The 17,871-nt window shown below is 44.1% G+C and overlaps 2 protein-coding genes across 3 annotated transcripts in view; one reads left to right on the top strand and one right to left on the bottom strand.

The window, feature by feature from the left end:
* LOC111153655 (osteoclast stimulating factor 1) overlaps positions 1 to 6,428 on the bottom strand; it is a 53,490-nt gene extending 47,062 nt beyond the window's left edge. Inside the window, exon 1 of the mRNA XM_022512805.1 lies at positions 6,198 to 6,428. Within this exon, the coding sequence (XP_022368513.1) occupies positions 6,198 to 6,231 (34 nt within the window). The 5' untranslated portion in view covers positions 6,232 to 6,428. The remainder of the gene's footprint in view (positions 1 to 6,197) is intronic.
* Positions 6,429 to 6,796: 368 nt separating this feature from the next.
* LOC111153607 (nicotinamide riboside kinase 1) overlaps positions 6,797 to 17,871 on the top strand; it is a 23,962-nt gene continuing 12,887 nt past the window's right edge. Inside the window, exons 1-4 of one of the 2 annotated variants that reach the window (XM_022512732.1) lie at positions 6,797 to 6,949; positions 10,330 to 10,383; positions 14,948 to 15,038; positions 15,356 to 15,404. In XM_022512732.1, the coding sequence (XP_022368440.1) occupies positions 10,355 to 10,383; positions 14,948 to 15,038; positions 15,356 to 15,404 (169 nt within the window). In that variant the 5' untranslated portion in view covers positions 6,797 to 6,949; positions 10,330 to 10,354. Of the gene's footprint in view, positions 6,950 to 10,329; positions 10,384 to 10,424; positions 10,571 to 14,947; positions 15,039 to 15,355; positions 15,405 to 17,871 lie in introns of those variants that run through there. The other variant, XM_022512731.1, reaches the window with a different exon arrangement.

Here is a 17,871-nt window from a genome sequence, read left to right as displayed (position 1 = left end):
GCCAAAGGCAGACACTTAACCGACTGAGCCACCCAGGCAACCCAAAGTGATAAGAAAATCTTGATGTGACAGCTCACATCAGTCCACTGAAAGTTGCTTCTGCATCCCCCTCCTGCTCTCCCTCTGCCTCTCTCTTTCTCTTTCTCTCATGTACTTTGTCTTCCCCTGAGCATTAAGCAAATGAGTACTACTTTGGCAATGGTTTTCACTGGACATGAGGTATGAAGTAAATGGGGATCAGAATATGCCACTGTCAGTATGCCACTTGGTGTAAGAATTATTCTGACCCGAACTGACCTCTACTGAGAAAAAGCAGACCCAGAAGAACTCTCTACCTTCCCCTCACTTGCCTAAAAGCAGGGCATAAATTCCCCTTGTGAAGGAGTTCTGCTCCATACAAGAGAACAACTCTTACTATCAGATGGAGATGACATCTAAATGTGGCTGCATAAAGAAACCTTACTAAAATAACCCTTAGCTTCCACTAGTTTCCCCATATATTTACCTTCCCACAATTTACTGCCTCTAGAAAACAAAACCCCTCTTTCCTTTCGTCACTTCTCCACAATGTATCACCCTTTGTTAAAATGGCCAATAAGCTTCCAAATCTACCCCTTCTTTGGATTTTCACCTCTTTTCTGCACAGCCCCTGTGCAGGTAAACCTGAAAACATCAACTAAACTTGTATACCTTTTCTTCCTGTTAATCTGATTTTTGTGTCAGCTTAATTTGCAGGACCCAGAAACAGAACATAAGATGGTAGAGAGGAAAGGTTTTTTTCCCCTCCCTTACACAAATATGTCAGAAAAGCTCATGGCACTAGTCACACTGGAGTCAAGCTATGCAAATGTTGAAACATAAGAGGGAGGGGACCCCACTATTTCCAGAACTAGTGCTGATGGATACTGCCTGCAGCCTTTGCTGCTTTATAGTGAAGCTTTAAGAGGTACCCAACCATGGCCTACCCCACCTTCTTCCAGACAAAAACTTTGTTATGTATCAAAACTTTGGATTTATTTGCCATGAACAAAAAAGTTTAGTTGCTGCAAAGTTACAAGAAAACAAAAGGTTATTCTACTCTCAAAAAGTGTCTAATAGCCTAATACAGATGCACTGAAAGAGGGGAGTTAAACAACAAAATTGCAAATAATATAATCACATAAGTTAATGTAGGTGACTGCCCCCAACGAAAGGTGGTCCAATCTAACGGGAGTCTTCATAGACCTCTCTGCCCAAAAAGCACAGCTTCCACTTAAAGTTTGTGTTCCATTCCCAGGTCAAACCAACCACTTCCTAGCTCTGAGACCTTAAGTGGTTTACTTAACCTCACTAAGTCCTACTTCACCCATAAAAATGGGGGTATTAGGACCCACCTCATAGGGAAGTTAGAATAATTAAATGAGATGGAGCATATCAAGCACTTTGCACAGTACCTGACACTCAGGGCCAAATAAATGTTAAGTATTACCATTATAATCATCACGATCATTCTGGAATTTCCAAAATGCTTCCTGAACTTTGATGCCACCAGGCATCTGTGGAGCATGAAGTTTAAGAAGGACACTACCCATATGTATATTTCCAGCCAATCCCATACTCTCGTCTTTGACTAATTCATTTATTCAGAGCGGAAAAAAATACACAAAAGCTCAGATCATTTTAGAGGAAGCCTTTTTTTCCTCTCAAAAATGTTATATAAGCAGCATACGGGTGACATCTTTGAAGTTTACGATGTTTTTACTGTAAATACAAAAGAAACCAAAATACTGGCATTTGCTTCTTCAAAGTCCCATGAATTTATTTTCCTAAGACACATAAAATATTTATGATGCTTTATTTCCACCACCAAAATCAATAAGCCATTTGAAAGAACTGGTCAAGGTCAGCCCTCTGGCTTCCAACTACAGTGGAGGGTTATCAAACTGACTTAGAACGAGATGATTCTAGTCCAAATCTCACTCAATATCCTTTGGCCATTTTTATAGGATACAGTCTCAGAATAAAGTCTCTTTTAAAAAGAAGAGTTTTTGTGAGAACACAAGGTGCCATCTACACTCTACCATGCCCTGCGGGTTCACCCTAATTGAAATGCAAGGCCTGGGAGGGTGGCCGACAAGAACCAAAGTGCTTGATGTATAATCCTGAGAGGCCACATTGGTCCCGAAGAAGGAGGAGGGTCCCATGAAGAATGAGCTGAAGACCATGAAACATGACACTTTTTAGCAGGCTGAGCACCTTGGTGGCACATCTAACAATGAGAGGGGAGAGTTTCAATGACAGATCTTGAGTGGCCAAAAGTGACCCTACAGAAAGACCTCCGTAGGAGGGGCGCCTGGGTGACTCAGTGGGTTACTTAGGCTTGGGTCATGGTCCAGGGTCCTGGGATGGAGCCCCACATCGGGCTCCCTGCTCGATGGGGCGGTTACTTCTCCCTCTTCCCTGCTCATGCTCTCTCACTTTCTCGCTCTCTTGCACTCTCTCTCTCTCTCTCAAATAAATGAATAAAATCTTAAAAAAAAAAAAAAGACATCAGTAGGCAAGTAAAGGTCAAAAACATGAAAACTGATTTTTCAAGCAGAGCTTCAGCAACAGTATACCCACTACAGGAAACAAGCCAATCAACAGTAAAACACTTGAAAATTGAAACTGAGACTCCATTCTGAAAATAATTGTATTTTCTTTTTTTAATGAAAATTTGATGAAGAAAAATAACACCTGAGAGAAAGCAGTGATTATCACTAGATAGGTAGGGATAATATTTATATTTTCATACATTTTTCTATATGTATTTTCTAACTTTCCCATAAAAAATATATTACAAGGTTTGAAGAAAAAAAGAAAGAAGAAAAAAATATTACTTTTATTTTTAATGACGAGATTTTTTTTCCTAACAAAACAGGTAAAAGATCAGCCATCCAATTACAGATAGGGGTCAACTTAAGTTATTATCTATAGATACCTAAATCTCCCCCATCAGACTCGATATTTTCATGGACGAGACCTTATTTTATTGTTCCCAGGAACCCCAATGTCTAGCACAAGGCCCAAAACATTAGCTGCATATATCAAGAAATGTTTAGCAAATGAATTTTGGATGTGGCTACAAACCCAAAGTCTGGTATAACCTTAGGAAGGTACAAAAGAAAACAGTCTCTTTATGGGATATATGCCAATCATCCCAATAGATATACTACTCTTCATCACAGTTTAATGTCCCTTGCTACTGAAATCTTCCATTAAGTCCTTTGTCCTCCCTCCCTCAGCTCCCCTCCCTTTGGCACAGCCTATGGAATTGAACCATGCTGTTTTGCCCACGTCTTGCCCTGCAGGAAGCTAAAGGGACCACCACCAGGACGTCGCACTTGTGTTTCTTACAGAGATGTGCAGTGGCTCCAACACTTTGAGAGGCCCCACGGGAAGTCTTTTGGATCTCAGTACCATCAACATATCTCTTCTCTGAGACAGTAACACATTTTATCGTTACAAAGAGTAGGAATCTTATTGATTTTTTTACCTTTATGCAGGAAGCCAAGAGCCAAATCTATAGCCACTCTTCAGAAACCTTGGTGGACCTTAGGACACACGTCTGTAAGTTAACCTTTTCTCTGGTTCCCTTTTATTCTTCCCTCTATATGGCCCTTTTTTTTTTTTTTTTCTTTCCTTCTTTCTTAACTCTCATCTGGGATGAGGCTCAGTATAAACAAACCAGGAAATCAAAAATTTAATACAACCCTCTACTCCCAATTCCAAGCAGCTTCAGACACTTTTCACCCATGCATCTTGCCTGCAGGACAAGAAAGTAAAGCTCACTCTCCTCACGGCTACCAACCCTTTCTGTGCATCTGTGACCACAAGATCTGACTGAGGATAAGAGGCATTTTCCTTTCCACTTCCACTCACTAGTTCTAAACTACATAAGACCTCACGCAGGAATGGTGATATAAGGCAGAAGAGCATTATGACTAGGAAGGCAGATTTTTTTTTTTTTTAAAGATTTTGTTTATTTATTTAACAGAGAAGACAGTGAGAGAGAGAGAACACAAGCGTGGGGAGTGGGAGAGGGAGAAGCAGGCTTCTGGCAGAACCGGGTGCCTGTGTGGGGCTAGATCTTAGGATGCTGGGATTATCATTTGAACCAAAGGCAGATGCTTATCGATGGAGCCACCGTGGAGCCCCAGGAATGCAGATTCTTAAATCAGACTACTTGAGTGCTTACTAATCCTGCCTGTTCCTCCCCACTGGGCCGCTGACTCTGGGCAAGTGACTTAACCTTTCTGTGCCGTGCCTTAATTTCCCAACCTGTGCAATGGAAACAATAATGGTCCTGACCTCACAGGGTTGTGGTGAGGAGCAAATGAGTTAATACATGTAAAGTGATTACATCAGTGCCGGGCACACAGTAAATGTAGACCAGTACTATAATAGGACAGTTTTGTTTTCAATTAAGCCAGGCCACCCAGTGTTTCGAGTCGGACCGAAAGTAATATTTCTCATTGTAAATTCGTAAACTAACAAACCGATTTCTATGGTGACCTTGAGTTTGGATCTCATTTATAAATCAGTATGGGGTCAAAGCCATCTCTAAAACAGGAGACCTTTTCGACCCTTTGCTTTCTGATTTGCTGAAGAGAAGGAGAAAGCAGCGGGGTCCAACCGCGAAAATGGTTTCCTGGGTGTGTATCCCTAACTGGTAACAGTACGATCCTTCAACCAAACCAGTGTACGCACAAGTCATGGACACGCTTGCACACTACAGTCAGTGCCCCTCCAGCCGCAGCACTGACATCACTTAAAGTCTGGAGATGAAAAACCTCTTGAACAGCTAACTTCTCGGGACATTCTTTAAAATAAAGTACTTTGTTTAGCCAGCAAAGAACAACTCTGCTTTGTTGGGTGCTTGAGGTCCTGATTTACATCCAAATTGAGAAAGCTGCCACCTCCTACACATGCACTTAAAAAGCAAACCCCTCATCAGATTCCACTTATAAAAAAGCAGGGAACCCAATACTAGCCACACCCCATCTCTGCTCACCGCAAAGCTAAAGTCCCGGCAACTTCCTTCACACCCAGCCCAACAAAAAAATTTCAGTCCCCAGTGAATGACTGTCAAGTATAGGAGTATGTACTTAATTTTCATATAAAATGACTTGAAACCGCCACTGTGTGATGATAAAGAAAGAAAACTAGAAAATCATGAAAGGTGTAGTGCCTGCAACCAAGGTTACTTCGAAGTTTGATGTTAAGTGGATACATTTCAGCTCGTGCTATACTTAAATTAGGGGAGATTCTAAGGAAACGCCCCAAAGTGCATCAAAGCCATTTATCTTCCACATCCTACGTTTCCCGTAATTACTCACCAAATGAATGCACGAGTTTGTTACAGTATTGAATTGAAATACGTCACTCTCGAGTCTCCCTATCACAGAAAACATGCTAAGAATAGAATAAAAAATGCACAGACTATCGGCCACGACCAGCGCTTTGAGGGAACTGGTCACCTCACCCTCTCCAGTTTCGCAGGGCAAACTCACTGGGGGAAGCGGAGGCAAAGGACTTGGACTGCACGATAAAGGGACACTCCCGAAGAGCAACAGCGCAACAGCCGAGATTATTCTGCCGCAGCCTACATTCTTCTCGCCGCGAGAGCTCGCGCACAGAGTTTTCCAAATGCTTTTCCCAAGATCCCGAGGGCAATTTCATCCGCGGCTCCTCTCGAAAGTCCCAAAGGAGACTCGCTCCCCCACCCCACCCTGCAAATAGCGCACTTCCCGTTCGCTCCGGCCGGTCAAGAACTCTAACTTGACACTGCACACACACGAAAAAAAAAAAAAAAAAGAGGAAGTGGCCAAAAGACCATTTCAAGGCATATATATAATTTTCCCCCTTAAGGGAATCAATATACCCGTCTCCCAGTCAAGCTACAACGGGACATAACCATCCCACCCACTAGAAAGTTGCAGCGAATGACAATATTGCAATATCGAGGGCGACTCCCCTTTAAACATAAAAAAAAAAAAAAATCCTCGAAATCCTCTTGCTATCCTCTTGCAGCGAACGCAACAAAGCGACCCATCCTGGCGGGTCGGTTCCCGAGAGCGAGGCTGCAGGCCGGGTACGTGCGCGGTCTGCCCTGCCAAGTGGCAGAGGAAGCGCAGGGCACCACGGCTGCCAGGGGACCCGGCGAGCGCCTCCCTTACCTGGTTTGACCGGTTTGGGTGGCGGCTTCGACATCGCGCTTCCTGGAGCGGCTGAGCCTCAAGACCAAGCACGAAAAGCCGGCCGAACGCCCCGCCAGCCGGCACTCCGGGGACCCCAAAGTTTCTTTTTGTCGGATTCGCAGCGGAGCGCCTTCAAGGATCTGCGCCCACCCTTGGCCGTCGGACGAGCGGACGCAGGGAGAGCCGCTCCGCGCGATGCCCCGCCCCGCCGCGCCGCCGCCCGAGCCTCCCGAGCGCGCGCCCCCGCGACAAGGAAGTGGCCGCCGTCTCGCCGAGCGCTAATTGGCTCTCGGGCCGGCAGCTTCGGCGCGGCGGGAGCGCGGTTGGCGGCTATGGCGCCGGCGGAACCTGCCGGAGCCGAGAGAGGGCGCCCCAAGCTCATGCCGGGGCAGGCCCGGGCGCGCGCGCCCCCGACGAGAAAGGGCCGGACTCTGCGGGGGCGCGCCCGTGGGGCCACGGTCGCCAGAGTCGCGCCCCGCCTCGCCTCGCCTCGCCTCGCCCCGCCCCGCCCCGCCCCGGGCGCTGGATCTCGCACCGCGTCCGGCCGGGGTCGGACGGATCCCTAGCTTGGCGTCTTCTACCAAGGCCGCCTCTGACCCTGTAGGGGCGCGGAGTGGGGGGCTATGGGCCTCTAGGCTAGAGAGCTTCGGGGGTCGCGGCGGGTCGTTGAGAGGCGCAGGTTCGGCCCGCGCTTCTGCCGCTTTGCTGGGGAGGGGTCGAACTGGCGCCCGGTGAGTACCTGCGCGACCCGGCCGCTCGGCACCGCCTCGCCGAGGCCTGGAGGTGCTCGCGACGTGCGGCTGCGCTGGAGCCTGAACCGGGTTGCGTCTTGCAAGCCTTGGGGGGACTCTCACTGCTCTGAGCGGGCTGATGGATGGCCTGCCAGGAGTGTGTGTGCTTTTAACGTCCCGTACCGATCCTGAAAATGGGAGGCTACCTCCAAGAGACGGTACGGGTTGTAGAGAGAAGTCGCCAGGGCTCGGGGTCAGGTCTTGATCCCTACGGGATGAGGCAGGCTTTTATTCCACCAGTATGAGGGTGCACCGAGTACGACCCGCCTGCCACCTGTTAACCGAACGGCCTGCCAGCGGAGGATGGCTTTACCATTTCAGAGGGTTGCAGAGCTATCAGAAGATTTTTGTGGCACGTGGGAGTGATAAGAAATTCAAATTTCGGTGTCCATGAAGTTTTGCGAGAGCACGGCCACGCTTATTTGCTAATGGCCGCTTTCCTCTTCCCAACACGCTGTCCTCGAAGCCTAAAACATTGACTCAAACGAGGTCTGCGGACCCCTGACCCAGCAGATTGGTCCCCCAAGGGGAGGCGAGGGAGCGAGCCAGAAACGCAGGCGCGCCTTCAGTTCGAGATAGCTCGGTGTTCCGGACCCATTGCATGTTTGAGGGAAGACAAATGGAAAAACCTTGGCGTGAGAGTCTACCTAAAATGAAGCCTGCAAGTTTTTGTTAGGGGTCAGTGAGAGATAAAAGTGATTCCACGGGGAAGAGGCATGGGTTGAGGGATTCAGAAATTCTAACCGTGGGAGATTTCTGTTTACTGAAAGGGAGCAAAGTTGAAACAATAGTAGGAAAAGACTTGCCTGGTGGGTGGAAGAAGATAATCAAAATACCTGTTGAATAAGGCAAGTGAGTGAGAAGTCCCGAAACACTTCACTGGTTTAAAAATACCAGGCTGCTCTGGAGAGTCAGGGACAAGCACAACAATCCGTTAGCATGTTGTCATTCCATTTGTGTTAGAGGGCTGCTGGCTTCCTTATCATCTGCTGACTTCGCACACACCACCCCTGACCGTTTTAAAGTCCAAAACGTACCTTGTTTATTAGAGGAATCCGCATAATAAGCACATACTGGTAACGAAACAAAGGACTCGACAACCTCTCTTACTTAGGGTTAAAAAAAAATTAAAATATTCCTTTTGGGGTTTGCCCCCCCCCCCCCCCCCCCCCGGCGATCTTCACTTGTTCTCCTGCCTCTATGCAAATAACTCTGCTGTGGAGGAAAACTTGGCACTTATGGGGAGGATAAGGTACATAACGTATAAGGTACATAACCCCCCCCCACACGAGATTGTGGGGGGAGTCTATATTCCAAGTAATCAGATGCCCCAGGTTGATGAGACTGCAAAGTTCAGATGGTTGTCTCTGGAGACGCCCAGTGATTGAGTGTAGTTGATGAGGCTTGTCTTTGCCTCATGGAGTCTGTTGCATGTATTTGGAATCTGACAGCTCCTGGTTGTAAGTTTTTCAGTAAGTGTGATTTTGAAATAGTCCCCGAAGAGGGCAACAGGGGGTGTCATAGCACCAAGTAGTATGGAGGTAGAGGATTCCAGTCCCGAATTTGGAGTTCGCCTGGTACTGCCCTGTACATCCGGCAAGGTTTTTGAAATGAATGACTTCTGGGATTGCTAGGCCTGCCCTCACCCCAGCACCTGCCCTGCTTCGGCTTCTCCCAGTTCCCCACCCCTTCCCCCACAATTGTCACCCCTTTAGGGCTAATAGACTGAGCCCAGCGTTTACCCAAACCCTGTCTTGGGCAATAGCTCTGTTAGCTAACTGATAGAGGACCGAGGGTTCCTGTTTTGGTTAAAAACTTGCCTTTGATGGTAGGAATTCCCTCCTGAACCCAAACAATTTTATAAGTAGGTTCTTGACTCTCCTTCAGTCTTCATTTCAGAATTGCTAGCTTCCACCCAAATAACCCCCCCTCAAGGATCTTTCCAGTGCCACAGCCACATTCGTTATTTGCATGCTATGTAACTGATTCGGTATCCTCCCATGTGTGCACAGATGTGGCACGAAGCAGGGGGACCCTTAGTCCTTGCCATTCAGTGTGCTCAACCATTAATAATACATCAATTAAAGTGGCGTCCATTATACATGAGAGCCTCACAATTAAGCCAGCCCAAGTGCAGCACTCTTTCTTTGCTCTTGGCAATAAAGTGCTTTTTAACAGGCTGGAAAGAAGAAAGAAATTAACTCACTAGGACTCAGGTCAGGGATAGGAACTGGGAGGGCCGCTGGGGGTCTCCAGCCCAGGAGCCACTCATCCTGGAGGCCCAGCTTAGGTCCCTGATCACTCAACTGGAGCAGTCTGGAATAAAGAGCAGCCTTCAGTCAGGCAACCCTCAGGAACCTCTGATCTGAGGTTCCCTCCAGCTGAGCCCCACCTTTTCTTCGCAGAAAGAGGTGAAAATGGTTCATTAGAATATCCCTAGGACTGCTTGACTGGACCTCAGGGGGCCCTGTGTGAAACTGCCCTCAACCTCCCACCTCCCCAGAGCCAGGGGTCAACAAACAATGGCCTGTGCCTAAAATCTGGCCCTCAGCCTGAACATTTGCAGTCACGTGTCTGATTTGAGAACACTAACTCTGAAATCCAGTAAGAGAAATACTATCCCAATAAGAAAGGAATTCCATCCTTCTCATAATACATAGATGTGTATTACAACAACCACCAACAAAATTGTACTCAATGGTTACATTTTGACTTTCGTCAAAAACATTGTGGAAATTTGTTTTCTCTCTCGTTACATAAGTACCTCCATAGTAACTTTCAGTTTGCCTCTGGGCCCACAAAACCTCAAATATTTTACTACCTGGCCCTTTTTGGAAAGAGTTTGCCTGCCCTGGCCCTGGACTTAGGTTTCTGAATGAGGAAATTGCGCCCTTAAAGAGAATTAACTGCCTTTTGGCTCCAGCCAGCAGTGATGTTTTCCCCATTTCAGAAGAGGAGAGAGGCAAGCTCTGTGGTGTTCCCTGGCATTGGGGAAATAAATGGGTCGTCCCCAGGTGATTGAATCTTGAAACTCTTGAGTTTCAGAGTTCTGAGACACTGTGGTGTGGCCTACTGAGCACAGACCCTCTGTTGGATTTAGCTATGGCGTCTAGCAGGGAGAACGTCTCGCAGAGGGAAGCTGGTACTTTGTAAAGCTCTTCTACGGACTGTGGCTAATCCAGGAGCAGGGGTTCCCCAGAGATCATGGTCAACTTTCCCCCTCAGCTGGCTCTCGTAACGTAGGACTCTTTCTTTCTTTCTTTCGACATCTCACTGATAAGCATTCGATTTGTTTTCTTTTGTTTTGTCTTTAATTTTAGGAAGACGTGATTTTCAAAGCTAATTATGAAAACATTTGTCATTGGAATCAGTGGGTGAGTAATTTTGCCACAAACAGCTGGTAGAGATACTGCGGATGTCCCAGGGGTGTTGTAGGGGATGGAGGGTCAGGATTTCTGAGTCCTCAGGAAGAGAGCAGGCCACTGGATATCAAACAGGGGGCCGCTGGCTACAGAAATGGCAACAGGAGATGAGAGAGTCTCCCCTAAACAGAGACACAGGGCCGTCAGTAAGCAAAATCTGCCTGCCTTACCATTTCTTTTCTGGGGTTGACACCTTGTTTTATCCTTATTATCCTGATGTCCTGATTGCCCTGGCATAATTATTAGTTGTGTGCCCCTCCCTCTCAAAAGTGTCCTAAATTAGAGAGTCACCCTCCCCGTGGTACCAGAGGTATACATGCAAATAAGACACCAACAACAGCTCCAAAGGACTTTGCTTGTTTGGCTGCATTTTTGTGTACATCTTTCTTCTGAGTACCTTCCTACTAGGTATGGTCCAATGAATGAAATACTTGAGACTACTAAAATTAAACGTTTGTGATTTGGGGGCGATCACTGTATTGTTGTATTATGTTACTATAGCAAGTAATCAGAGGTAAAAGGGAATGAATCCAGTGTCAGAACTCTGCCTCGTTTTCTCCCACCTAACCAGAACCAGAGTTCTGTTTTTCTCTGCCTTGCTTTTCTTGGACGGGCTTTCCCTTCTGCTCGTTCCCTAATTCCAGCCTCCCCCTCTTAGCCTTTCCTAGGTACCTCTCCACCAGTTGAATCTTCTTGCAGAAATGTTTAAGTATTCTCTCACCTAGTGAACAATATACAGTGGTGATCAGTTATCTAGAACAAAATCTGAATATCTGGGTGTGTGAAGACCATCGTACATAGTAAAAGAAATGTATTAGCTTCGGTGGCATGGAGGCTGTAGGGAAGGTTTGATCCAGGAGCTCAGTGGTATCACCAAAGACTCCATGACTTTTCGTCTCTTCTTTGTGTCTTCCTAGAGTTGGCTGCACTTTTGGGGCACAAGGGGTTAGTAGAGGTTCTTGGCCCTGCTCTGGAGCCCAAAACAAGACCTCAGAAACCAGGGTAGAATCTGGGGAGACAGCTACCAGGTCAACTCTGGCATCCAAACCAACTTTCATTCTGCATGTGTAGGAGGAACATTCCCTTCTCCTCCGTGTTCCAGGTGTAGAAACCTGCCTCGTGCTTTTTTTGCCCCATGCATTAGGTGCTAACCACACTTCCCTAAGAAAGCCTCCCCTTCACTATCTTTTCCTCAGCAAGGGCCAGGATTTCCTTTCAGGGCTTCATAGAAGCACCTACCACACTCAGCCGCAGTGACCTCTGCTCCTGCCATTATTCCTTCATCCAGACTCTGTGGAGTCCAGACTCCTTGTATACTTACCACTTGCTATGCTGCGGAGGGGTCATTCAGTTAAGACATCAGGGAACAACAGGGATTCCAAAGGATTCCAAGATCATTCAAGATCCTCCCGAAAATGGAATGCATGTGTGAAGATGTTCATTTTTCTGGGGAGGGGCATATAATCTTCATCAGAGGCTCACAGAATTCTGTGATGTTAGAATATATAACTTTCATGGGCTTTGGGGGAAAAAAAAAGATCCATGGGCTTTGGAGTTAGACTTTATATCCCATCCTCATTACTTGCTAGCTGTTACCTTTGGCAAGTTTTATGAGTATATAGTCTTTCAGTCCTTAGTTTCCTCAACTGTAAAATGGTAATATTAATACCTGCCTGCTACAGAATGGATTTGCCTCTAAAGTACCTGCAGACAGGCTTTTTAACTTCCCCTGTCATGTTCCAAAAACATTCACCCTTCCTGTCTCTTGGCACATAAAAAAACAAATGGACAGGACTTGTGCATTCATGCTGTAAGGGAAGAGTTAGTTTTAAGGTGTCACCTGACCAGAATTCCAAGTATAGATCATAGGCTTGAACTTGCGCCATTCTGACTTGTTAAATTCTCATTAAACCCCTCTCTTCTCCCTGACCTGTACTACCTTCTGTCTTGTCTATCTCCTCCAAGTCTGTGACACTGGAGTGCTTGCTTCTCATTGTCTCGAGCTAAGTCAGTGAGAAGGGATCTAAGTACGGTTGGTTTGACTATATCATCTGAAAGAGATAAGTCTAGAAAATGACACATTTTCTGGCCAGGTTGTTCAAAAAAGTTAGCCCTGTTTACTCTCTTTCATTTTTTTTTAAGATTTTTAAAAATTATTTATTTATTTGACAGACAGAGATCACAAGTAGGCAGAGAGGCAGGCAGAAAGAGAAGGGAAAGTAGGCTCCCTGCTAACAGAGGGCCCGATGCGGGGCTCAATCCCAGGACCCCGAGATCATGACCCTAGCCGAAGACAGAGGCTTAACCCACTGAGCCACCCAGGCACCCCATACTCTCCCTTTTAAACCAACGTTCAATATCTGAACTATGGAAACGTAGTATGAATTACAGACATTTTTGTTAAAAGGGAGAAATTTTGTACCAATATTTTCTCAAGGCAAAGGGTAATACCCACCACTTCCCTGTCTTTTCTTTAAAAAAAAAAAAATTGATTTATTTGTTTGAGGGGGCAGGGGAAGAGAGAGAGCTTGAGCAGGGGGAGGGGCAAAAGGAGAGGGAGAAGGAGGAAGCCGACTCCCCACTGAGCTGACAAGCCTGCTGGATCCCAGGACCCTGAGATCAGGACTTGAGCCAAAATCAAGAGTCAGACGCTAAACTGACTGAGTCACCCAGGCACTTCTGTCTTTTCAAGGAGATGGCCCGTATCCTATCCAATTGTGTGTTCTTAGTTTAAGTGAAATAACTTTACGAGGCGCCTGGGTGGCTCAGTCAGTTAAGTGGCTACCTTCAGCTCGGGTCATGATCTCAGGGTCCTGGGATTGAAGGCTCTGCCCTCTCCCTCTGCCCTTCTGCCCCTTCCTCTTCTCCCCCACCTTGGGCTCACTTTCTCTCTCTCTCTCAAATAAATAAGTAAATCTTTTTTAAAAATTAATGAAAAAAAGCTTTGAATCAAGTTCCTTGTACGTATGAGGTATTTAGGTAATAATTGAATTACAGCCAGTAAACAGTTTTGATGAATGAATATTTGTTTCTTTTCTGGATTATGAATACATTGCAATCTGTCATCTGGGATTAAGCACAGGTTCCTACATATAAATGAGCAGTTAAGAGGTTTTTTTTGTGCCGCCAACATTCAGTGATGAATCTTGATGATATCTTGATTTAAGATTCAAGATGAAATCTTGATTTAGAGTAATGGTTTTAAATGCACAAAATAAAATACAGAAATACAAAAGAAACCAGTTGTGTTGAAATACAGTTATAAAAATATTTTAAAAAAACGAATTGTTGCTTTGTGATATGTACAGGGTTAGCTTATGAAATAACAGTGTCCAGGGGTGGGTCTAAAAACCGCCATCAATTTGAAATAATAGTGAATATCAATCATACTTCAAGATCTCTGCACCCTCTGCACCAGGATATGAAAATACCTATGATTTCTAGTGGTGATAGAGCCACAGGTACTGTTACTACTACTGTTTTTTACTTATAATTAAAGGGAAAGCTAAAATTCTGTTAGAATGTAATATACATAAAGATGTAATTTCTTTCCCATTCAAGTTCACAAAGTCCACAGGTGGGTCCACAGACCCTTTGAGGCAGCAGCCTCGGGTTAAAAAAAAAAACCTCTGACTGAGCCACTGACTGCAGAACCCCCTCTCGGGTGCCATGTGTGGTTCTGGAAAACTAGATACACAGGGGAGTTAGCCAAGATCCCCCTTCTCCCCACTGTCACAGTCCAGCCAGGAGGGATAAGTAACTGACTCCATAAGGAGGAAGGGAGCCCCACAGTGGAGATGGGAATACATGCTGTCTGGCTTGTCATAAGCCCGTCCTCCCTTTTGCTCCATGGCACACTGAAACAAAATCACAGTGACCACGAGCGGGTGGACAGACTTGCACTAAAACATGCTACTCGTATTCTCAGTGTTGCTCATGAGCCCTGGGAATCGCTCAGTATAGGCGGAACATTCTTTTGCTTCCCACCCGGTAGCTGTAATTTTAAGTCTTAGTATCACCCAGTCTACTTGCCCGGTACTTAGTGACCTTTCTCCTCCATCCTTTCCAGTTTATTTGTCCTCATTTACCACAGTAGATCTACTCAGGCTTATGCTGTTACCAACACATCTATGAAAGAAATAATTTCTTCTTAGGTATTACATATTGTTTTAAATACCCTTTTTGTGGATCACTTTAAAATGTTTTAGGGACGCCTGGGTGGATCAGTCGGTTAAGGGTCTGCCTTCAGCTCTGGTCATGATCCCCGGGTCCTGGGATTGAGCCCCACATTAGGCTCCTTGCTCCACGGGGAGCCTGCTTCTCCCTCTGGCCTCGGGCTCCCCCTGCTTGTGCGTGCATGTGCGTGTATGTGCGTGTGCTCTCTCTCTCACTCTCTCTCTCTCTCTGTCAAATAAAAATCTTTTAAAAAAATAAAAAATAAAATACACGTTTTATATTAAATGCATCTTCCTTCCTGGTATATTCAATTTTTTTTTCTTTTCCTTTTTCTGTTCAGGGTGACAAATGGCGGGAAGACAACACTGGCTAAGAAGTTGCAGAAACACCTCCCAAACTGCAGTGTTATATCTCAGGATGATTTCTTTAAGGTATCTATAAAAACTTCTTCGATAATTCACTTAATACAACAAAGTCCTAGTAGCAAAGTTAATGAAATTACATTTTTTAAAAAAGAAAAAAGAAATTACATCCAAAAAGCCTTTGCTGAGTAATAGTTTTTGTAGTGAAGATAGGTTCCATGCAGTAACGTCCCTTATCCACTAGATGGCATTACTTATTGGTGCGGCTCTGATTTTGTCTCCTCCTCCTGCAGAGCATTTAATAAAAGTTTCTTGCCCTCTTCATTCTGTAATTGTGTTATTTCTGCAGTGCACAGTTTTGATGGGTGCTTTGTTCTTTTTTCCAGCCACAGTCAGAGATAGAGACAGATACAAACGGATTTCTGCAGTATGACGGTAAGTAGATGAGTTTGTGACCCATTCGCCAATGTTCATTTTCTTTTCCAAACCTGAATACCTTTTCTGTCTATGAAGACAGTCTCAAAAATGTGCTTAAATATATTGCTGTACTTTACACATACCTTTGTAAAGTTCTCTGATTTATATCCAGCTATTTAAATAGATGAAACCTTTTCCCCAGTTTTATGTGTAAGACTGAAAACATTGAAACAATAGATTTTTCTTCTAAAGCTAGAGCAAGGTAAGTTTGCTGGTACTCCACTCATCCCTGCCTGGGGCACACATAACTAAGGATACTTCCCTCACCCCGTCCCTGTAATCTCCCCTGAAGCAAACTCTAAGCTCCTCCTCTGGGCTTCCCTTCCCAGTGACCCAGGGGCACTGGACAGCTGGTTTCTTCTTTCCGCTGCTCATAAAGGTTAGTGGATGTTTTTGAGATGGATTCACCTCTCTCCCTTGCCCAATCTAACACTGAAGCCAGAAGAGTATAAGGTCCATGAGAAGATACTTATTTTGCTACAGAGAATATCATGCTAATAAACTACATTTAACGGTCTTACCAAGTTTTATGATGGACAAGATGATCACTGAGTGCTTATGCAAACTGGCAACAGAAACATTTCTCTTAAAAAGCCATAAACTACGTTATTTTTAACTTCGACGACCTTTAAGGAAAAATGTTGTGTAATCAGTTCTTACAGACACTTGATAGTTTTAAAAGAAGCAAAATCCTTGACTCACTGCCTGTTCTTGTGTCTTGAGCTCCAGCCAGAATAAACTTTTCTTTTCGTCCCATGTCTAACGGCTAGTGAGGACGATTCTTAAACAGTAAGCGTTAAACAAGGAACAACTGTTTTCAACAATTGACAAAGAATTATTCGTAGTTCAAATGAGTTCTTATAAGCTGATTAAAAAAACACTAATAATTCCAATTGAAAAATGTCCAAGGATATAAATAAGCTATTCATATAAGCAAAAGTTTATTTGATTAATAAATATTACAATAAAAAGTCAACCTCAGAAGTAGTCAGAGTTGTAAATTACTTTCTTTCCTCATTTACCTAATAAACAGATTTTTAAAGCAATGATTATCTAATGATGGCACAGCTGTCTAATTATCTAACGATGGCTCAGTAAAACAAAAACTCTCTTAGATGGAAATATTAATTTACATAACCCTTCTGGAAGAAGATTGAGCTTATATCCCAAAGACCTTAAAATACTCATGCCATGTGTCAAGTGTCCCACTTCCAGGAATCTATCCTAGGAAAAAATCTGAAATTTTTAGGTAAGTGTACAAATTTAAAGTAAATCAAGGTAATGCTGAAACCTTATGATAACCACCATAAGAATAGTTTAAAGATGTATTGCTATCAAGTTTATAAATAGATGGAATCATTAAAATGTAGTTGATAAAGACAAAAGTCAGAAATAAAAAATAGAGAACTTAAAGAAGTCAAAAGATGATAGAAAAGAAGAAAATGAGATTTAAATGATAAATTTAAGCCAAATATATCAGTAGCTGTATTAAGTTAAATGAACTAGTACTTAAATGAAGTACTCCAAAGATTGTCAAGTTTATTAAAAAAAAAAAAAAAAAAGAAGGAAAGAAAAGCCCAAGTATAAGTACCTTACAAGAGATATATTTAAATATTAGGATAAAGAAAAGTAGACAAGGCTAGAAAAAGGTCTACCATATGAACACCTACTGAAAGAATCTAGTGTAACTACTAATATGAGACAAAGTAAACACAAAGAGTATCACTAGAGATACTGTTATTAGAGATAAATAGAGATAAATGGGTTGATTCAACAGGAAGATAAACGATCTAAAATTCGTGTGCACCTAATAACAACCTCACAATACATTAAGCAAAAACTGACAAAACTAAATGGGGAAATACACAAATCTTTAATTATTGTGGGAGATTTTTAGTACAAGTTCTTCAATAACTAATGGAAAAAGCAGACAAAAGTTTTAAGGGTATAGCAGATTTGAACAACACAATTAACAAAGTTAACTGAATTAACATATATAGAACATGTGGCCAGTTACAGCAGAATACACATTTTTGTTTTCTTGAAACAGGAACATTACATTTTTTAAAAAAGAAAAATGGCAGGCATACGCAAGGGCATGGAGCAAGTCCTAGTACATTTCAGTAGATTAAAGTAAAATAGAAATATCCTCTAACTACAGAGAACTGAATTAGAAATCAGTAACCAAAATGAAATCTTGCCTTTTGCGACGACATGGATGGAACTAGAGGGTATCATGCTTAGCGAAATAAGTCAATCGGAGAAAGACAACTATCATATGATCTCCCTGATATGAGGGAGAGGAGATACAACATGGGGGGTTAAGGGGGTAGGAGAAGAGTAAATGAAACAAGATGGGATTGGGAGGGAGACAAACCATAAGTGACTCTTAATCTCACAAAACAAACTGAGGGTTAATGGGGGG

Source organism: Enhydra lutris, unplaced genomic scaffold (assembly GCF_002288905.1).
Source record: "Enhydra lutris kenyoni isolate GAN:26980312 unplaced genomic scaffold, ASM228890v2 scaffoldscaffold33, whole genome shotgun sequence".
NCBI lineage: Eukaryota > Metazoa > Chordata > Mammalia > Carnivora > Mustelidae > Enhydra > Enhydra lutris.
The sequence above is the reverse complement of the archived record's forward strand: the minus strand, read 5'-3'. Positions and strand labels throughout refer to the sequence as shown.